The 23,303-nt window shown below is 37.3% G+C and overlaps 1 protein-coding gene across 8 annotated transcripts; it reads right to left on the bottom strand.

The window, feature by feature from the left end:
• Positions 1 to 9,949: 9,949 nt before the first annotated feature.
• Positions 9,950 to 19,108, bottom strand: LOC147495114 (Pentatricopeptide repeat (PPR) superfamily protein). 8 transcript variants are annotated; one of them, XR_015200454.1, is made up of 14 exons: positions 18,633 to 19,108; positions 18,132 to 18,295; positions 16,273 to 16,350; positions 15,539 to 15,618; positions 15,061 to 15,145; positions 12,989 to 13,408; positions 12,063 to 12,170; positions 11,616 to 11,683; positions 11,438 to 11,525; positions 11,286 to 11,345; positions 11,118 to 11,171; positions 10,497 to 10,595; positions 10,345 to 10,421; positions 9,950 to 10,268 (listed from the first exon to the last, which is right to left on the bottom strand). XR_015200454.1 is itself a non-coding variant. In XM_086569631.1 (13 exons), the coding sequence occupies exons 1-12, from the start codon at positions 19,045 to 19,047 to the stop codon at positions 10,515 to 10,517; spliced, it is 1,713 nt and encodes a 570-aa protein (XP_086425757.1). In that variant the 5' UTR covers positions 19,048 to 19,102; the 3' UTR covers positions 9,950 to 10,408; positions 10,497 to 10,514. The 8 variants fall into 8 exon arrangements, 7 of the variants coding, with proteins under 7 accessions (XP_086425757.1, XP_086425759.1, XP_086425762.1 ...); XM_086569631.1 differs by having other exon boundaries at positions 9,950 to 10,408; positions 11,274 to 11,345; positions 18,633 to 19,102; XM_086569633.1 differs by having other exon boundaries at positions 9,950 to 10,408; positions 10,507 to 10,595; positions 11,274 to 11,345; positions 18,633 to 19,102.
• Positions 19,109 to 23,303: the final 4,195 nt, after the last annotated feature.

Genomic DNA, 23,303 nt, shown 5'->3' with positions numbered 1-23,303 from the left:
TTGACTGATTTTTGGATAGATCCCATGGTATTGATTGCACTTAACAAAATTGCACAAAACCACTAAACACTTGGATCTGCCAAGTCATATTTTGGTGAGAATGATTACCTACCATTGGATAGGGCCTTTTAGGCCCACACTTCCCTATTTTGTTAGATACTAGGATATGCCCGTGCCTACGGCCACGACGAGACCTTGGACACCGCCGCGACTACCCAAAAACAATTTGTCGCGACATATTTTGGTGAGAATGAGGCCATTGGATGCGTTTAAAATGCGCGCCTTCGAAAGACAAAACAACATGTCACGCCTGGCCAAATGTATTAAAAATGCATAAGCCAAAACAACATCTTATTTTAAACAACTCATCGGCGGTAGCAGCCCGCGAATTGCCTATTATCCATAAGCCCAATAACATCAATTAGGTCAGCCAATTGTGCAGTACCATATCAAATTTGGAGGCCCAACAGTTTATAAGCCCAGCTGCAATTGTTAACTTTTGGTTGATTTTTGGATGCATACCCCCACTATTACTATTTTTTTTTAATTGAACCCATGCTCATGTTTCCAAGCCCATAAAAAATTCAACCCATAATTGTCCAATGTTGACTCTTTTTGTGTGGGGTGGGTGAGGTGAGAAAAACCTTTTAACTCACCCCATAAAAGTTTTTTAATTCACCCTTTATGATTTTTTAGTGGCTATAGTTAGGGGGTGTGTCGACCACGTCTCACCTTATGACGTGGAATCTGTCCTCCCACTCCTTTCTGTTTTATTAGATAGAAAATATAGGGTATGCCCGTGCCTACCCCCACTATTACCATTTTTTTTAATTGAGCTCATGCTCATGTTTCCAAGCCCATAAAAGATTCAACCCATAAAAATTTTGTCCAATGTTGACTCTTTTTGTGTGGGGTAGGTGAGGTGAGAAAAACTTTTTAACTCACCCCATAAAAGCTTTTTAATTCACTATGTGATTTTTAGTGGCTATGGTTAGGGGGGTTGTCGACCACGTTTCACCTTATGACATGGAATCTGTCCTCCCACTCCTTTTTGTTTTATTAGATAGATGTACTACAATAATGGTTATGCAATTTTGTGGAGATCAGAGAATATGACTATGTATTTGTGTTAGCCATTTTGATAGATACACCATAGTATGTATTGGGCCCACAGAATAGGCCCAAGACCATACTAAACCCCATGGCATAAACGTAAAGAGAGAGGATAAAAGGAAAGAGGGGGGAGAGGGAGTTCATAAGAGAGTAGGGAAAAGGAGAGGGAGATGAAAAAATAGTGAACTACAGCGACTTGATCTCGAAATAGATACGTAGACAACCTAATTAGTGCAGCCGATAACAAATAGAGCTCTAATACTAGTAAGGTTATTGGTCGCGGTATGGGGGTGCAACAAATAATGGCGCCGCTGTCGGGGAACATGAAAAATAAGTTGGTGGTTGAGAAAAGAGAATGTAGTGGGGGCAGAGATCTAGTAGTGTTAAAGATAAAGCTAGCAACGACAGTTAGTCTAAAGAGGAAGAATAAGTTGAATGAGTTAGAGACTCAAATACAAACACCACCATCATCAGATCTCACTGCACCTCAAACCCAATCCGAAAAAACAACAACAACAACAACATCCAAAACAGATCTGCAAATGGGCTTTGGTCTCAGTGTGTTGGGATTTGGATTAGTTGTTTTGATTTGGAATGGGTTGTTCAAAAGAAGATATGCTTCTGCTGGAAATAGTACTTTATCTAAATTGAAGAGAAATACTGAAAACTTGTGTAAGCTGGAAATAAGTTTTGTGGAAGGTATGCATGTAGAAGTCAGCAGAAATAAAAAAGGTTTTGGGGATGCTTGGTTTATTGCAACAATTATCAAAGAAGTTGGGGAGAATAAGTTTCTGGTGGAGTACCAAACCCTGAGGAAGGAGAACGAGAATCAACTGTTGATAAAGGAAGTGAATGTTGTAGAAATTAGGCCTACTCCCCCTCATGAAAATCTAGAACGTGGAGGTTTTGCTCGGCTTGAAAAAGTTGATGCTTTTTACAATGCTGGGTGGTGGGTTGGCATCATTTTCAAGGTTCACGATGACTCCAGTTACTCTGTTTACTTCAGGGAGATTTGTGAGGAATTTAAGTTTAAGCATTGGCAGTTGAGGCTTCATCAGGAATGGATAAATGGAAAATGGGTCAGGGTTTTCAAGGCATGAAGGAAGACCAGAACTGTACAGGTTTCATTTTTGTCATAGTATGAAGAACAGATACCGTAGACTCTATCCAGTGATAATAGCTAGGATCATGATAAATACAGACTAAAAAAGAAACAATTTAAAAGATATATTAGGACGAACTGAAAACATGAATGTTGTCCTTGTATTCTGTGATATGCAACTTTAATATTATTGCCTTTGTTTCACTAATCCCTTGTTGGGAAAGTTACTGTACCACAGTTGGATGCAACAATATGGCGGACTTTACTTGGAGCTTGCAGAATTCACAAGAACATTGAACTAAGAGAACGTGTTGTTGAGCATTTGATTAAGCTAAAGGCCCAAGAAGCTGGGGATTATGTTTTGCTTTTGAACATTTATGCTTCAGTTGGTAACTGGGATAAGGTGGCAGATGTAAGGAGGTTGATGAAAGAAAAAGGAATCCAAACCACACCTGGTTGCAGTACAGTTAAATTGCATAGTGAAGTGTGTGGGTTGGTGGAGTAGTGTGTGGACTTATGGAGTGTGGGTTATGACGTAATGTGGGAACTGGGGGTATAGTGTGGGCATTGGTGGACTAGTAGTGTGTGGACGGTGGTAGCAGGATAGGTGTGCCACCTCAGGTTTGTGCGGGGCTTTTAAAATAGATTGGGGATGAGATCAACGGCTTGGAGCTTCTGAATATAGATGGTAAGATGATTACAAAAAACGTAGAGAGGCATACACCACGGCAGATAACTCGTTTCTTTTACCGTCATATACATAATAAACGGACGAGTAGTGACTCGGCCGTCAGCTATAGTTACACTGGGGGCAAGCAAGTCTTGTCCCCATCCTTGGTAGAGATGTATGTGGGGACAGATTGGGATTGTCCACAGACCGCGTGGTATTCTGTGAACCATGAATGAGAAATGTGGTTGTACACCTCAGGGTAAGACGGATTGTACATTGTTTGGAGCATATGATTGCCATTATATTTGTGTGCAAATACTTATGCTGAATTAATGTTCTTCGTTAAAACTCATGTGTTCTTTGTGCAACCTCAAATATGAAAGTTTCAGGTTACAGAGAAAGAGAAAGATCCGCGGTACCGCGGAACAGAGTTGAGATTGAGCTGGTATTGAGAGATGGATCCATCTCACCTCATTTACTATCTTATTTGTATACGCTATATTATCATCAAAGAGTTTAATTTATGCATTAAAGGTTTATTGCATGATATAACATTGAGTAAGACCGGGGTCGAGCCCCGTACTAACTATACGGGGAACCTCGAAGTCTGCTAGTGTCTCTATATAGTGGTGACTTACAGTTCACATTAAAGGCATGATATATTTGCACTAAGTTACATACATGTATATTATTATCTTTTAATGCCTTGAGAATTTGTCTGCACATATTTACTAGAGGATGTGTGGTCTACTCTTATGTGGGAAGAGATAGAGATAAGTTGCCTCTAAGCCAGAGAACGGGGGGATGAGCCCTTCGTGGGCCGCTGTGTTCGAATCAAGCTTGGGGCAAAATGAGCTGCCTCTAAACCAGAGAATGAGGGGGATGAGCCCTTCCTGAACTGTTGTGTCCGAATCAAGCTTAGGGAAAAATGAGTTGCCTCTAGGTCAAAGAGCGGTGGGGATGAACCCTTCGTGGACCGTAGCGTCCGAATCAAGCTTGAGGCAAAATGAGTTACCTCTAAGCCAGAAAGCAGGGGGGATGAGCCCTTCGTGGACCGCAGTGTCTGAATCAAGCTTAGGGCAAAATAATTTGCCTCTAAGCCAAAAAGTGGGGGGGGATGAGACCCATCGCGGACATGACATGGAGTTTTTTACATAGTGCCAAAGAGAAGAGGTTGAGACCCTTTGCGGATATACTGTTGAGTTCTACAAATAAGAACGGAGGGGATGAGACCCTTCGCGGAGACGTTAATGAGTTTTGTGAACGAGAGCCGATGGGTTAAGACAATTTGCTGGCATGGTGCAGAGTAAAAAGAGTGAGAATGAAGGGGATGAGATCCTTCGTGGAGATGGTAACGAGTTATATGAAAGAGAGATGGTGGTTGAGGTTAGACACTCTGCAGACATGGGGGTAAGCTGAGCTGTCCCTGGATATGCTTCGCGCTTTCCGAATGAGAGCGGAGGGGATGAGACCCTTCACGGATACAATGCTGAGTTCTACGAAAGAGAAACAAAGGGGGCAAGACACTCCACGAACATGGTAGTGAGTTCTATGAAAGAGAGATGGTGGCTAAGATTAGACACTCCGCGGACATAGGGGCAACCTGAGCTGTCCCTAGATATGCTTTGCGCTTTCCGAATGAGAGCAGAGGGGATGTGACCCTTCGCGAATACAATGTTGAGTTCTACGAAAGAGAAACGAAGGGGACGAGACACTCCGCAGACATGGTAGCAAGTTCTAAGAAAGAGAGATGGTGGTTGAGGTTAGACACTCCGCGGACGTGGGGGTAAGCTGAGTTGTCCCTGGATATGCTTCGCGCTTTCTGAATGAGAGCAGAGGGGATGAGACCCTTCGCGGATACAATGTTGAGTTATACGAAAAAGAGAAATGAAGGGGGCGAGACACTCCGCGGACATGGTAGTGAGTTCTATGAAAGAGAGATGGTGGCTGAGGTTAGACACTCCATGGACATGGGGGCAAGCTAAGATGTCCTTGGATATGCTTCACGCTTTCCGAATGAAAGCGGAGGGGATGAGACCCTTCGCGAATACAATGATGAATTCTACGAAAGAGAAATTAAGGGGACGAGACAGTCTGCGGACATGGTAGCAAGTTTTATGAAAGAGATAAGGTGGCTGAGGTGAGACACTCCGCGGACATGGTAGTGAATTTTGTAAAGGAGAATTGATAGCTGGGTTGAGACATTTCGCAGGCATGAGGATTGAGTTTGAAGAGTGAGAGCGAGGGGAAGAAACCATTCGCGGATAGGTGAGCAAAAGGGTTGAGACGAATAGGGATACACCGATCAAGATTCGCCCACAAAAGTATAAAGGGCAGCCATAGAAAACATATTCCAAATCACGAAGGAGAGGAGCACACTCGAGAATAATATGGTGGCAAAGTAACTATGTAGAAGGTGTATTGAGTCCGTCGAAGTTAGATATGTGATGCAAAATGTCGAGGACAAGTTGAATAAGAGCAGAGGTCGTGGAATTTGAGATACAGACAGTTGATCAATAGACTGAGGATTTAGCAGACAAGGAAGGTTGTGGAATTTGAGATATTGACAGTTGCCAGATGGAGGAGTTTTCGATCCTTCATGGATACAATAATGAGTTCTACGAAAGAGAAACGGAGGGGATGAGACCTTTCGCGGACAAGATGTTGAGTTTGAAGAGTGAGAGTGAAGGGGATGAGACCCTTCGTGGATACGCTAATGAGCTCTATGAACGAGAGCCGATGGATTGAGACACTTCGTGGACATGAGGATTGACTGTGAAGAGTGAGTGCCAAGGGAAGGAGACCCTTCGCGGAATGGTAGTGAATTCTATGAAGGAGAGCTAATAGCATAGAGAGAATGAGGACTTCGAGTCATGCGACCAAGGACGGTTAGGAAGGAAAACACCGCGGAAGTAAGGGTTCTTCAGTCCCAGACTATTGGAAGAGGGATCGCGAAGTAGAGATTATTTATTGCTGACGCTCGCGGAATCATTGGAGATTTCCAAAAAGAACCATAGCAAAGAGGCTAGAAAGATAGAGAAAGTGTAATCAAGGAAAGAGGTGAGAAGAGGTGTAGTGCACACACATATAACGGAAACCTACGGAGATCTGAGATACACATAGTTTATCGGCTAAGGTTGGAGAACTCGGGTAAGTAGTGATGAAGGAAGAGCGAGACGAGTGGAGGATTATAATACAATTCACGGCCGACAAAGTCACAAGGTCAAGAAAGATAAGAGCGCAGAGTTCAAGAGTTCGCAGACAAAGAGAGTAGGGACTGAATACTTCAGAGACATACGATCTAATAGCAGAGTACACGGATATGAAACTCCCTAAGGAGAAGAAGACTGCATACAGCCTCAGGATACTACGGATATCGAGAGTTCAAATGAAGAGACAAGAAAGTTCAAGGACTTCTTCGGTCCGCCGTCATCATCGCCGCCGAGCCCGAGAGGGGGCAAATGTGTTAGCCATTTTGATAGATGCACCATAGTGTGTATTGGGCCCAGAGAATAGGCCCAAGACCATACTAAGCCCCATGGCATAAACCTAAAGAGAGGATAAAAGGAAATAGGCTGAGAAAGAGGGGAGAGGGAGTATAACACCCCGGCTTTTTCTTTTGTTTTCCTAGTCCCCGGCTTTTTCTTTTGTTTTCCTAGTATAAATAATAATAATAATAAATAATAATAATAATGAAAATAGATAAAATGGATAGATGATAACTATCAGTTAAGGATAAAAGTCCCGTAAGTAATAGATAAGTGTTGTCCTTGTTTTTCGGGGAGTTTTCTCATATAGAGTTTTTGGAGAAAAACACAGCGAGAGTTTTATACAGAAAAATGGGATTTTACTGAAAGAAGAAAAGGAAGGATTTTCTTGTAGCTGGCTGATAATCGGAGAGCGCTACAGGTGAGTAGATTTTATCTTTCACAAATTTTTATTTTATCGAAAGGTTTCTCTCGAAAACAAAAAGTTTATTGTTTATATAATTATATATAGATACTGTGTAAGGATTAGAAATTTTGAATGCTTAAACTACTGTGGAGAAGTTGTATTCAGTTCTGTGCCGTCTCATTGTTCTTATTCTCTATCAAATTGTATGCATGCTGTTAAACAAAAGTGTTGATAACAATTCCAACTACTGGTTTAAGCTAATAGTTATATACTGCCGGAAAAAATGTTTATGCAAAATAAATTGAGTTTCGCAGGTAATTATGTTGTAGTTGATTGGGTTGGTTGAATTGGTTGTCGTTGATGTTAGGTTGATGTCGACGTGAACTAGGTAAGCATCTATGCGTAGATTGACTACGATTTGTTGGTGTATTTGAGATGTGGGCTGTCGAAGCTTGGAGGGAGCATTAATGGCGTCGCCTGTTTGGATTATTGCTTGAACTCTTGTGTTGTTAAGTTGTAATTCTTGGTCTAGTGTTGGTTGTAGTGGAAGGGTTAAATACTAGATTGGGTGGGGCTGTTGAAGCTCCAGAGAAACCATTAATGGCGTCGATTCGAATTTTTACAGTATAAGGAAATTTTGATTTGTTGGTATAGGTAGGTGGGGTTTTTCGTGGGGATGAAAACCGTTGGGTTCATTTTGGTTATAGGTGGCCGGTGGTGGCGCTGGTGGAGTGAGGAAGAAGATGACAGCGAAATTCATTTTTGATGTTGGGCTTGGGCCAATTTGTTATGTGGGCTTGAATGTTTTCTTTTTTCTATTTCAATTTGGATTTTTGTTTTAGACTTTGAGCCTTTGACTTTGGGCTTTTGAGTTAGAAGAGTTTGGGACTGGTTGACTGCTGTTGACCCTTGGCAGGTCGACTTTGACTTTGACCAGAGTTGACTTTGACCAAAGTTGAATTTTGACCAGGGTTGACTTTGACCAGTTGACCCAATTTGACCTTTTAACTCGGATCATGATTCGGTCTATTAAGATAGGTCTAGGGCTATTAGCATGCTTGGCTTTAGGCTAAGACTTTTCTATATATACGTGTGTACGTGTATTAACTATTATGTGATTTTTGCAGTATTTTATGATATGCAACGTTATGACACTTAGACATCCATATAATTAATAACGCGTAAACTAATAATACATGAATCAAGATACCCTTTCGTTCTCTGAAATAATATATGCAATAAAGTTCAATAATTAATGCGTAAACAAATTTACCACACTCTTTTAGAACTCTCCACGCCTCAAGTTTTGAAAATTTAGTTTAATTATGACTGTTGATGTCATATGTTAGGTGGGCATTTATTGAATGTGTCATAAATGGCCCGTTAGCGTTATATATTGGGTATTCATTAACTGTGCCATGAATGACCCGGGTATTCATTGAATGTGCCATGAATGACCAAACTCTTTGGACTGCCCTAGAGAGGAACTAAGGTATTCGCCTTGCGGGTTAGTTGTATCCTTGAATGTGGCGGGAATGAACTAAGGTACATAGGTACTAAATGGTGAGTGTATAAGAAAAGAAATTGATTAATTGATAAGAGAAATTGATTTGATTATGTGAGTGTTTGGGTTATTTTTGAATACCTATAGGATATCTACATATGTTATATAGAAGTTCTAACTTTCTTTTGCAGGAGGGTAGGACTTAATAACATTTTGTGCAGGGATGCGGTCCTACCCTATTATACAGCAGTGGATATCGGTAAGTTTTAATTCAAGTATTTAGATATTAAAACGAGTTACTAGAAAGAGTTAAGATAATAGAAGTTTTGCTTGGGAAGAAACTATGCCGGTTGAGATGACGGAACTACCTGTTTTCCAAGCTGAAAATGATTAGGTTATGATAGATTTAAAGTGTTAGTTGGATAATTAAAGTATGATAATAGTTTTTATGTGGTTAGTCTACTCATACCAACAAATTCCATTTTGCTGACCCATGTTTGCTTTGTTTTGGCAACGTGAGTGTGTTCTTAGGAACATAGGTGGAAGACAGTGGAACCGCGGCGTGTGAATTGGATTCTTGCCTGGAGCAATCCGTTAGTTTTGTTAGGTCTGTTTTTTTTTAAAGGATGTAATAACGTAGTTATATTTTCAGTATGACATGAAAATACGATGTTGAAGACTTGTTATTCTTAGAGTAGTTTGATGTTTTATTGGGACGGAAGATAGATTTTTTTATAAAGTAATAAAGAGAATTTTGGAGATTATTTTGTTGTTAAGATTCTTTTATGATGTGGGTTTTCGGTTTTGGCATGTGTAGTATCCACCCCGTCATAGCTTGAATTTTTAGACAATTGAATATAGTGATGTTTGAGATATTTATATTTCAAATATTCATTTTTTTTAATTGTTTAGAAAATCGGGCTGTGACAGGGAGCTCATAAGAGAGTAGGGAAAAGGAGAGGGAGAGGAAAGAATAGTGAACTCCAGCGGTTTGATCCCGAAATAGATACGTAGGCAATTTAATTGGTGCAGCTGATAACAAATAGAGCTCTAATACTAATAAGGTTATTGGTCGCGGTATGCAAGTGAAACAGTATTCAGGTGTAACTTTGTTTTGTGGGGTTATCAGGTTTATGTTTTAATTAATCCAAGTACATTTTATGCAACGGATTATGAGTTTACCTGGTTATACTAGCTCATATTTTTGCACTTCGAGAGGTTTTGTGAACATTTAAGGTTGTTTAAATGAGCCAAAAAGCCCACAGGTTTCTGTCATGTTATGTTATGCTGTGGGAATATCTGGACTTGTACGTGGTGTGGCCTTCATTATATTTGCACTGCTGCAAGCCTGCAACCAGCAAGCATCACATACATGCGACATAAGGCATGACAGATTCACAGACTCACTTTAGTTTCCCCGCTAAATTTGAGGGCTGATGTAACACCTTGACAGTTTCAATATGAAGTATTGAACGCATTTGACCATACTGCACAATTTGTGTTGTTTGTAACCTTACACATTAATTTGTGGGCTGATGTAACACCTTGACAGTTTCAATATGAAGTATTGAACACATTTGAACATACTGCACAATTTGTGTTGTTTGTAACCTTACACATTAATTTGTGAGTAATTAGGTACCAAACTGTTGAGCTAGAATCTAAATTGACATGCCAAAAACCCTCAGCTTTACTCTATCATGCATGCTATAGGTGCCCATTGACAAATTGTCAAATTGCTGAGTTGCTCTTACATCTTCAGTTCCCATAAAAAAGACTATTGTTCATATACTGCTTCAATCATAATAGAGCTTGAGAACACAGAAGGGTCATGAATCTAAAGTGCCATCTGTAAATATAATTGTTCTCTCTTTTTCTTCCCCGATAATATTCGCTGTTCTCGATCTGAATAAAAATTTGACGCCCTTTTTGCTTTTCACGCTGGACCAAGTAACAAACATCCAGTGGCGTTATATACAATAGCCCTATACAATATTGTTTCTTTGCCTAGTAGATTAATGAGAAGATCAAGTTGAACCAACAGCATACATAGAGGATTACCTCTCTCTTAATTCTGATCACAATTGATTATTGCTTAATGACCCAGAAGCAACTTTTCCCAGTCCTGCCAATGAAATCTCATGAAGTGAACATAATTATTACAAGTTTCTAACCATCAGAATACATTAAAAGAATAAGGAGAAACTTGAGACCTTAAATTACCGCCATTTCTAGACCGGTTCGGTAGGCATGGGTTGAGAACTGAGCAGCCTCTCCACCTCATCATTTGCCTCAGCTTGGATCCTCCATCGCTAAATCAAAGCAACATCAAAATAGACATACATGATTGTCCACACAAATTGCTGAAAGTAGTAGTAGCTCAATGCATGTATTAAGATAATTGACTCCAGCGCTTCCGGAGATTAAAATGTGAAACAATGCATTGGAAGACAAGAATTTAAAGGGTTAAGTAGTATTACCTATTTCATTTGCATTTTGCTTAGGATTTCCCCCCACTAGATGGGAAATTAGGGTCTCCCCCCCAAATACACACAAAAAAAAAGTCAAATTGGGTTGACCTTTTTTTTTGTGTGTATTTGGGTGGAGACCCTAATTTCCCATCTAGTGGGGGGAAATCCTAATTGGCTCATCTAGTGGGGGGTAATACTCGTTAACCCAAAAAACATCAAACAAAACATTCAGATTTTATCCATTTGAGATTTTCAAGTTTAAGATAGCATAAGAGAAGAAAAATCTCCAGTTCTCCTATTTTGATTCCTATCTTGGCTCAATGCATTAGTATAGTATTAATAAGCACAGTTCCAACCAACAACCTCTTCAAGGTTTTCAAGCTCCATGATTTGTTCGATCTGTTCTGCTATGCTTTCCTGCACACATATGATAACTAACTAAATTGATGGAAACATAAGGAAGATTCATTCTCACAAATCCAGAAGTGGATGAGAAGAACAAGAACTTGTGGTACAGACCGCATTGCTTACTGATTCAGCAGCAAGAACGTCAGAGTCCATTTCCAGCTCAATTTCAATCATCGAAGAAATCTAAAAACCATTTGCCGCAATTACATTAAAAGAAGATGAGAAAAATCAATATGCTCTCAGAAGTTTTATTCGCATAATTCTTAAGAACTTACTCTTGCATAGCTGTCAATCAGTTCAATCCGTCCCATAAGGGAATTTTCCAAGCTTTCACGTACCTTTACTAATCTACTTCTCCGGGCACTAAACATATAATTAGTTGTTAAATATAAGAGATTTTCACCCAGTAGTATGATTAAATCCATGAACAAGAAAAAGTGCTTAGAAGATCACCGATAAGACGGTTCCCCAACTGCTAAAATTTTGTTCTCCAGTTGGCACATGCGAGCCAACATCCAAACCTGTAGAGAAACATGTCAACCTTTACAATGGATCACATATTAACATGGTAGAGAACTGAAACTTGACAAATGGATACTACAAAAAAATTTACAGTCTATAACACACAAAGATCATAGGAGACCAGGTCTCTTTTTAGGAATCAAGAACAATTTCTTATCATTCTTGTGGCCATATAAAACCCAAGAAATTACTGATCTTGCTCCTATGATCTTATCGATATTTGAATGTGATTGCACATATCACATCACTCATCTCAATGATTCTAAGAACGCAGCAGACATGATATAATAGACTAATTTTAAAATTTTCTCTTGAATATTGGATATTTGTACTTTATAAAGAATGTAATGATTATTAAGAAATTGAATATCCACATACCTCTTTCTCTGCAGCTTCTCTTAGGTCATTAATACGGATTTGAAGCAGATCATATTGAGATAAAAGCTGCTGCTTGATAGCTACAACCTCCACCATTCTCTGAGGAAGCTGGAACAGACTAAAAATATATTAAAATACAAATAATAGAATCTTAGATGAAGCCATATTGGTGTGAACTTCAAGGGAGTTGTAAACCAACAGTTATTAGGTCTGTGTGTGTGTGTGTGTGTGTGTGTGTATCACAAGACAGCCCACATGTAGGGCTGGTCATCGAGCGAGTCGAGTCGAGCTTTAGCGAGTTCGAGTCGAGCACGTGTGTCTCTCGAGTCGAGCTCGAGTTGGCTCATCAAGTATCCGAGTAGCTCTCGAGTCTGGATCTTGACGGTTCATAGCTATATGTTCGAACTCCATCACAAGTTTTCAATATTGATTTGATTTGTTTTATGCATAAGTTTGAATTCAAACATATTCTAGATACAAGTGAGCAAAAATAGATATATAATACTTACTAAATATCAAAATAACATGCAGAGATAATCTCACAATATACGTGAGTGTGATTATAATTCACTAAAATAACAATGAACCTCTATTTAACAAGTATTATAAGGTGAACACACTATTGTTACAATTAATATGTGATAAGCTATTATAATTCAACACACTATTATAACAATTATCCTATATTTTAACAAAATTATGTAAAATACGAGTAGTTTCGAGTAGCTCACGAGCTACTTGATTTCGAGCTTGAGCTTTAAAACGTGCTCATATTTGACTCATATTTTTAAATGAGCGAGCTCGAGCCGAGCCCGAAACGAGCCGAGCACCGAGTTGCTCACGAGCATCGAGCCTGATGACCAGCCCTACCCACATGCACCTTTAATTCCAATATATGACAATACAGTGCGGGAGAGATTACCCACACGGTTCAATTGGGGTAAAATGACACTATTTATAGTAGTTCCAAGAGCAACGGATGCAATAGCAGCAATAGAAATGAACTGTGGTAAGCTGGGATCAATAATCCCTGAGGCAAAATCTCCAGTAGTCAGCAGAGCAATCACAGGAAACAGAAAGGAGGGATTACGTAAAGATAGATTTTCATTCTTTACAGGGGCTCTTAGCAGCTGGGTTTCCCGGCCATTTATATGGTTCGTAAGACACATAGCCTCTCCCGCTTTAAATCCAGGAGCTTTCGAACTAAAACGAAAAGGTCCAACTTCACGGTAAATGTTAGAAGGAGCTGCTACAGAAATGGTCACTCTTTCTCCTTCCTGTGCTGGCAGTTCAACTGTTTTAGTAGCAAACCTATGTGTACGAGCAGTCCCCCTGGGAGTTTGGACCTGGAACAGAACAAGTAGTAACGATTGATTATCAACTTTCTAAAAGTGAAATAAGCAATCTCTCAAAACACAAGGTGCTAGTGTCGCACTCACATAAAATTGGATGACATAAAACCATGTAACAGCTTGGAGAATTTGCAATTGCTTAAGTTTCCTCACAGTTCACCATGGAAACGAAATTGCATAGGCAATATGAACAATAGAAATACAACAAAACTATAGGAGGTTTGTTAAGAAATCTGCAAGTCTATGTTGGGGACCACTCACGGAATTACAATGACATAATCAATTCTAATTCATCACCACCATTCCAATTTTAAATAGTTCTAGTCATACAGCAACAACATAGTACTCATCAACTTGCTGATTTTATAAGTTCAACTATTCTTTTAATAGTCAGAGCTTCTTTATACCCTTTAAACCCCTTTTACCTAGTGAAGGTGAGAATCGAACCAAAGACCTTGGCCAAACCTCCCAAAACTTTTATAACTTCAATTTCTCACTAACTATTAAAGTTTCAACTTCTGAAACCAATATGTCAAAGTTTTTGCAATTAACTTTGTTTAAACAATCAACAGAATCGCACTTCTGTTAGTCAACAGCTGTTAAACAAGACCAAGATCCCATAACAGACTAAATTAAACCCCCTTACACAATCATCCCACAAGGGAAGAGCAACCCATCAAGATTTAAAAAAAAAATGAATAAAATTGAAGACAATACAAGAATTACAGGTACCCCCCAAGGACCAACCAAGTTAACAGCACCAATATTCAATCACCCCCACCACCCATTCAATCCTTCTTGCTCTCCTCCCTATTGATCACCACGAATGAAACATTGAAACATTACGGGTACTTTCGGATCCTTACGTTGGGAAATCCAGCATGAACTGGGAACTCCAACTCTCCAAGAAAACAAATTCCTGGAAACCATGGTCACACTGAGGTGAGGTTTCCCGTTAAAAATCATAAGAAATGATATCTTTAGTGGAAATGAAAGATAGAGATGAAAATGAGTGATGTCAAGATAACGTAACATTTCCTCTCTTTGATGGGAATAGGACGGGGGCGATTAGATTTCAGAATCCAAGAGATCATGGAAATGGTCTCAGAAGAGTTAAGAGTACTACAGGATTTGTGGCAGCTTGAAACAGGACTCCAATGAAATCCTGGAACCCAAAAGTACCCTAACACTAAATCAACTTTCCCTATTTCTTTTCACAGACCTAAAAAGCCTCGCAACATGCACGAAAGACATCTACATCTCACTTGAGAGACAATTGTTGAGAGTTATTATGAATATTTAACTTGAAGCAGTATTGCCTTCAAGCTTATTCTTTTCTTTTTGCTCAATATTAGGCAACTCTGCTTTTTAAATTCTGGGTCACAGACTCACGGTTAATGTCCAGCATGGGCCAATAAGCCCAATAATGAGAAGAAATATGCCTGATAACATGATTGGGCGTGTTCTCCATCCTACATGCTAAGCTGTCTAATTGATGTAATGGTGGCATTAATATGGCAGAGAATTTTTTATAAAGTAATTTGGAATTAAGGGTCAATGCTCATATATAAATGTTTCACAAGTTTTGAGATTCTAGAGACACGAAGTTTTCATATATAAGTAAAATGTATCCCAAAAATGTGTACCACAATAGAGTGAACTGCTGCAGGAATGCTCTGCTTCATTACGTTCAAGAGCCTCAGTCCTCTTTCCCATGCCGGAATATCCATGCTGCGTTCGGCACGAGGAGATCCTTAGAAAAATTGAATATCCCAGGATCAACACCATACACAAGTATATCATGTCTGAACAACACGTTTAAAACACATATCCCTGAGAGGGAAAATTCCATACGATAAAAAGCTACATATGAACATCAAATAATTCAGAAAATGTCCCACTGAACATTATGGACATAGAAATTCTTTCTATCCTTAATCTTTTCTTTATGATAAAAACCTTTTATCCTTAATCTGTTTTCATTAACATGAACTGGACAGTAGTATACTACTCATACCACTGTCACTGATTATTGGATTAGAAACTTGAGCGACCATATTTCCTAGCTGAGATAACATAATAAAAAGATAACATCAACATAACCGCAGAGACAATCCGACTAACCTGATTTCTTCTGACTCAATAGTAACTATATTTCCTGAAACAAGTTCATACTGGTAGCGGCACTTGGAACAGGACGCAATCTGCATACAGCACCGAGTCAAAAAAAACAAAAACAAGAAATCTATATATAAAATGAAAATGAAAAACATTTACAGTAAACCCTCCCAAATTTAACCTCAAAGCACTCCTAAAATTGCATGAATTGGACCATATAACACAAAGGGAAGTCAGCCAAGAGCTTGCCACCACTGGTGGGAGTGAGCAAGGAGACCCAGGACCCTCATAAAAGACTTACCCTGAGAACTCTAGTCTACAATTCTAGCCTATTAGTATTTCTAACGCCAATCTGTTAATGGAATTCTCTATCTCTCTAAGCAGAAGCACTGGTTTGCCTTTAATGAACCCGTGACACGCTATCTTCAGTAAATCAATATTCTCAGCATAAACAACGAGTCTACGACAGTTTCAAAACAAGCTCTTCCTATCTTTCTAGTTTCCCCCACCATTATTCAGCTCGAAACAAAACAAAAGAGTGTTGGTGTCAGACATGGATAGGATGTATCAGACATGTTAACTGTTGTAAACCTCAAATGATATACCTATAAGGCGTCTCAGCAGTTAAGTGACTCTACAAGGTTCGAAACTGTGGCGCTACAGCTTTATTGAAATAGGCTGGCACTTTTACATAGGTAAAATCAAGAGGAGGAAAAAAGAAGTATCAGCTAAATGCATACTTGAGTGCCATGCTGGGGTTGCGCAACAGCAACAGCTATCATACAGCTTGGACATCTGACAACTTTCCCAAATGACACCTGCAAAGTGATACACGTCATGATTGCAAATCTGTGCAATGATTATGATTTGAGAACAAATAAAGACAACTGAGTAATCTCTAAAGATCAAACATAAAATGCCAAGAGAGACACTTATTATCTTAAGCATAAAAAATTCAACACGTCAAAAGAAAAGATCATCGTCAAAGACTTAAAAAGATCAGTATTCTTTTTTAACTCCATACTGACGTCTGAATAGAGAAGCTCAAGAAGCATTTAGAGCAAGTCCCATACAGTAACTAGGGGCCCAAAAGGGCAACAAGAATCATCTGTGAAACTACTATGTTCTGAAGAATATGCATCCATTCGTCATTTTTGTTATAAAATAAGTATTTCGCATCCTATACTTATAAGTTATAACGTGGTTCCCTAGAGCCATAAGAGCAGAAGGACAAGTTGAAGAGAAGGGCCTAAGGTACAATTTCCAGTCGCTCTTATCGTTCTCCAGTTAGCACATATAGTCATACTGCGACCTTGAACCTATTACCAATCTATCTCCTAGTCCGATAGTTGAGACAAGCAACACACAATCTTCCAAATTTACAATAGTCAGAAACAGAGGATTTGAACTAAATTGTCTTTTTCTTTCTGATATTTGTACTAAATTGTCTAGAGATGTAGGTCACCCAATCTTTTAAAAGTATTAATCATAACTGTCCTTACAGATGCCGACCTGATCTTCAGAAAATTATTTTTTCAACCGTCCTTACAGATGTATCCACTCTGCTTTAAATACCTTAAGTATGTCAACATTAAGAGCAAGAGATCTACACTCTTTAATACTTTCCGCCACTCACTGTTAGAAGAATAAGCGTGGACGTTAATGGCCAGTGAACACTTAATACTACACCAAATAGGCTTGGTAGCTAGAGTCACACTCAAAAAACAAAAGTTTGGAGTTTTCCTTCTCCTTGTTACATATACCTCTCCTCCAACTCAGCAAACGAAGCTCCAGCTCATCACACGTGGAAGATTCCAGCTCAGATACATTTATAATTGTCTAACAGTCCTAACAGTCCTAGCAGTCCTAGCAGTTGCAGGAAATTCAGAATTGTAAACATTGATTGAGCAGCTACGCCTCAAGTTTGCAATGAAAAACCTAAGGAGTTTACACTATATTTTGGGCATAGAAGCAGAGGAGAACTCTCAACTCTCAAGGCATGTTTCAGTCACAGAAAGTATATTCATGATATTTTGGAAAAGGCCTTCAACAAAGGGGGCTAAGAACTGCTCAACACCATGCTCAACAGTTGTGAAACTTGATCTTACAAGTGATGGAATTTTAAAAGATCCAACTGAATACAGATTAGTGGTGGGAGCTCTATGGTAATTAACTTGGACGATCAGTTAGCATATTCTGTCAACCAAGTCTGTCAGTTTATGAATGACTAGATCAAACTCTATTCAGTTGTAACTAACGACTAGATCTACGTCTACAGATAAACATTGTAACTCTAAGAAATGTACTTCAATCATTTAAGCCTTTTACTCTATAATGAATCTTCACTCTGTAATGAGTTTCCAAATTCTTTGTACTTTGGTAAAGAACGTAAAACTTTGTATTTCACAAATCTGTGAAACATCTTATTTAGTATTTAGACTACTTTATCGTAGTATTTCATGTTGAGACATCATTTCATCCAAGAGACCATGATTTAGACTTTATTCCTTAGGAAAAGAGTGTTGAAAAATGCAAGGCTTGAAATAGAATCATAATTCAACATAAATAACTACGAAAATCTGAAGTATTGCCCAATTACCTCCTCCCTTAGAGAAACCCCGGAGTGACAAACATCATAAATGATCCTAATAGCATCTGAAACTTGCAATGATGATGCAAGGCCTCTAACTAATCCTGCATAAATGCGAACATCAGGCCTGGCCCACTTCCATCTCCTAACAAAGGAACCATTTTCACTCAGACCTGTCCAAATATATTCCCACATATCAACACTAGAACAGAAAGAAACTGGAAATCAAATGTGAAACAATACTGACAAATTTATTAAATCATGCACTGAACAATGACAATAGTATAATGAGAATTAGTAATTTAAGTAGTTGACAGTAGCCCATTCAAGTTCAACACTAAACTAGCTGCTAAACTCCTGTAATAAACTTGCATTTCTAACGTTTTATTCAACTTTATCATTTCTTGTGGTTATCTTTATCAGGAATCATATATTGGTAATAAGTCTTTACTTAGGGGCTGTATGGCAACCGATAAGTGTTATGCAATGCATAATTCAATGATTAGATACCTTGATCAAAGAAGCTCATTCGCATAGCGGAATAAACAGATAATGCCAACTCAGCATTATTACTTTCAAATGCACCCTTTATAATCAAACAACAATCTTCACTACTCACTACACCTTCATTACTCTCCACCTTCTCAGCTATCATAACCAAAGCTTCATCAGCTTCTTTTGCACTCGAAATTCTACTCAACAACTCATCACTCAACATATTTGAACCACCTTTCTCTGCAAAAGAAGCATGGGCTTTGAAGTTTCTGAAGCGAGAAACATGAGAAGTGTACTTGCTTAAGAAGAGAAGAAAGAGTGAGTTGTTGTAAGTAGGAGAGTGAGTTGAGAAGTTATTAGATGGGCAGTTTGAAGATGGTAAAGAGAGACGGGAAAGATAAGGTGGTGCTAAGTTTAAGGATAGAGCCATTTCTTTTCGCGCAAGTCTAGAAAAGCTTCAGTTCAAGGGCGGACTTGTTCTTGTAAAGATTAGAAATGAGCGGTTGGAAACTTGGAACAATGTATTTGAGAAAGCGGGTAAAAGGGCCTACAATTTTAACCCATTCGCCCGGTCGTTTGGGCCCCCAAGCCCATTTTTAGTAATAGTTGTAGCACGTATTTCAAGTTATGCACTAGTAAAGACTTAAAATAAATAAATAGATAATAAAAAAAATGCTTGAGATGTGAAGCTCTTACCAAAGTTTATGAAATTGTTTAAGAACTGCTTGAAATCAGAAAAGAAAACTATACTTAAAACTTAATCAATCATGTTGTTATAAATGTAGGGTGGTTCTTTCAGAAAAAGTTGAAACTCAACTAGCTATGATATGATGTTTGAGATGTTTTTTTTTTAAAAAAAAATAGAGCCAACCCATACATATTTGGATATTACTAGTTTTTGAGCCCGTTCAATGAAAGGGGATAATTTTCATGAACTATTATGTGCTAAAAAATTTTAATTATAAAATAGTGTAGTGTTCAAATTTTGATGTCAACACTAATACTGCAATATAGTATTAATAAAATTAAAAATAGCTCAACAAACATAATTAATTTGATTTATGACAAACAATTATGGAAAAATAAATAGTGGTTGAGTATATTAAATTATTATGAAAATTATTAGTAACTATATAGAACTATAAGATATGAATATTATATTGGCTTTCACAAAATTTTGATGTGGACGGTTCTTTGTCTTCTCCAGTTTGGTTGTGTAACTGTTATCCACATGTTCTGCTTTATCATATAATTTTCCCGTTTGTGAAACATAAATAGTGTTTTGCAATGCCAAATTAAATTCTCATTGTTATACGGGGAATACTTGGCATGAGTTTGGTTTTTAAGTCTAATGAATGGTGGGTTGTTTGACTTATTAGGATTAATAACTATCTTAACTTTGCTGATTTTGCTTTATATTAAATTATTATGAAAAATATTAGTAACTATGTAGAGCTAGGAGATATGAATATTATATTTATCATTTATCTAAATTTACTTGTTAAATTAAGCAAGTAAACTACCTTCACAATTAAGGATTGTCTATGCTATAAGTTTCTCTTCCTCGATAGTGATCTAAGGTATGTAGAAATTCCTCTTACTCAATAGTGGTTAAGGCAAGAAAGTATGATCAATAATCTTTTACTAATCATAGTGTTTTTTCATCTCTAATCTCATCCATACTTTAAGAAAAAGTTTCACCTACCCGCTAATAATTAGTATAATTAGATAGTGCTCTCCTTAATTTCACAAAGAGTTGAGTGGTTTTTGTATCCACTTTTTGATAGATGCATTTATATTATTATTATATTTTTTTTAATGTGGGTCGTATACAAATGTGGACTTAAGTCATAAGCTCATTTGGTAATTTGTAATACGAACTAAATTGATGCATACAATCCAATTTTATCGTATAGGCCCATAGTGCACTTCTTAGGGCTATAGTGCATCTTAGACATAGCTCATAATAAAGTTTGTTGACCCATTTAATTGTGGTTGAGTTATATTTTTTAATGAAAATGTGTCATTGGTCAGAGTATTATTTATTAAAAAATTTTGTAGATGTATAAACTTGCACTTATTAGAACTTTTGATACATTAGTAGATTGAAATAGTAGATTAAAATGTTAAATAAGTGGGTCGATGTAACATTACTACTTTTGAAAATAAGACATATTGTAAACACTTGTCTATGAGCTTTGGAAATGGGCTATGTTATTTTGGTGTGGTCTCTGGTTATTTTCAATTTTGTTTTTTCCATTTATTTTGTTTCTTTTATTTGTCATTAGAAGACCATGTGAACTGAGATTTAATTGTTCAAACACAAAAAAAGATGAATTTCTGACGTTTGAAGTTTGTTTCGGTGAAAGTATAGAAGTTCTTTCCTCATCGTTCCTTACACCTCCAGCCACAAAACCATTTCCTCTAAACTCATAGTCCTCGCTCTCTGCTCTATTGGTTTCATATTCATTGTACTCTTACTTATCTACTACCGTAGATGATATGGATGAGTAAGTTTTTTTAGTTAAATATTGTTTTAGTCCAATTGTTTAAGATACTTAAGAGACAAAATAGGTTGAGTTGTACATGTCCATGTGTTGGGGACTTGGGTGTTCTCTTTCTCATAATTTCTGTTTTGGCTTAATTGAATATTTTATGTTTGATTTGACTGGTTTATTAGTAAACCTACATCAGGAATAATATGCGAATATGGATTGGGAAGACAAATATGTGGCTGTTGCAAACACATAAATGGATAGCAAAGTCCAAGGCTAAAGCACATATGTTGTCTGCTGAGCTAGTTGTGTATATTGTTAAGAAATACCAATTGTTGTTTTGTTAGTTTTAGAAAGTTGGTGTTAGTTTTTTTTTGTTTTTTGAGGGCACTTTTTATGTTTTGAATTGTAATATGTATTGATACTTTGCAAGTTTGTGTGTTCCAGTCAGTTAAATTATTTTCTAGCTTATGATGATCATAATGTAATGTTTCTTGTCCTTTTTCTCTCTTAGCAGTAATCAAGAATATGACAGGAGTAGATTTTTTTATGTTGAAAATGTAATATCACTTTAGAAACTTTTATTGCAAGTCTTTAGGATTGCATGTTTTCTTTTGTCAGTTGAACAAAGAATTGTCTATATGTTAATTTCCTACTTAACCACTACTGCATTACCATATTCAAATACATTAGCTCTAGCTAGCTAGTACAATATATCATATTTGATTGTAAGGTAATAATGAGCACGCTAGTTCTGTTGGAGTGTTGGTTGTTTTGAGCGATAACCATAGGACCCTTATTTAGAAGTAAGGGTGGAATTGAGCTAAACAAGTCGGCTTTTACCATGCTTGGCTAATTCGTTTTGAGCTTGATAATTGTAGTAGGTCATTTTACACTATAAATATGCTATTTTAGAAGCTTCATCAAGCTCGTCCAAATTTTACTTGTTGATTCCCAATTGCATACCCTATCAAAATTTAGAAGCCACGTCCAAAATTGTTGATTCCCAACAAATCAATGAATGTTGACAACACATATGATGTTGACCTTGTCCCGCATTCCGATGGAATGTCATTTGCTGGTCCTTGTAGGGGAGGCAATGGTGTGTTTGGATATGCATAGTTGCTAAAACGCGAAGTTTGCACCAAAGTTTTTTTCCTTTTTTTAAGTTGAAAATAGCTTATACCATGGCATATGCTTATATTATTGGATATAGCTTGGCTACTGGTAAAGTATACGGAAAATAGTTTGCTAAAGATCTCTAAAGACGAAACAGATAAAAGAGTACTATTCTTTATCTTTAGGTATTCCTTTAGGCCCACATATATTTCTAAATATTGTTTTTTTTAGTTATTGGTAGATGATATTCTTTTTCGTTGCTTGACATTATTTGTACAGTTACTTCTCCAGATTAAAAATGTTATAGTTCGAATAGCACATTAACTACGAATAAGACATAAATGCAAGTCTATATCTATACATTATTCTTTCAAAACTTCATACTACATTCTTATTTCAAAACAACATTATTTTCTACAAATGAAGTAAATAAATGAAATTAATGCATATATAAAGTTTAAAATAAGCGTTTTAAGAAAAAAAATATTATGTGACCAACATAATAAAATTTTGGTATTCAAGTACTAATCCTCATGGTTTTATTTTCTTTATTATGGAACTCTCCATGTCCTTCATTATTTTAATTTTTTCTTCGAGACAATATATCTTATCTTTGTTGTATTTATCATCAACCAAACAATCTAGCATAATATTTTTGAGGATGTCGAGTTGATTATGTTTCTCTTCAATCTCTTTTATTTTTTTCGTAAGTTATTTGAAATTGAAGTCTTCAATTTCCATATCACGTTCATCCTTTATAAACGTATTATTATGGTGTGTGAAAAGTCTGCTAAATCATCCGCTTTTGCCTTGAGTAATATGTAGTGCTTCCATCAATTTGTTTAACTACGACGTCTTCATTAGTAAAGAATAAGTCTTTTGGTACCTTTAATGTTACAATTCTTTTGAATTGTCCATTCTCTAATTCTGTGTTGTAGACCAGATCTTGATGAATGTTAAGTCTTGCTTCTATAATTTCCTTTAGCAATTTTTTTTACATAAGCTGTAATTTTCATACACCATTATCTGCAATATACATAATAAAATTTATAAATTCATTTTTAAAAGTTGT

The sequence above is a fragment of the Coptis chinensis genome, chromosome 6, assembly GCF_015680905.1.
Source record: "Coptis chinensis isolate HL-2020 chromosome 6, ASM1568090v1, whole genome shotgun sequence".
Lineage (NCBI taxonomy): Eukaryota > Viridiplantae > Streptophyta > Magnoliopsida > Ranunculales > Ranunculaceae > Coptis > Coptis chinensis.
The sequence above is the reverse complement of the archived record's forward strand: the minus strand, read 5'-3'. Positions and strand labels throughout refer to the sequence as shown.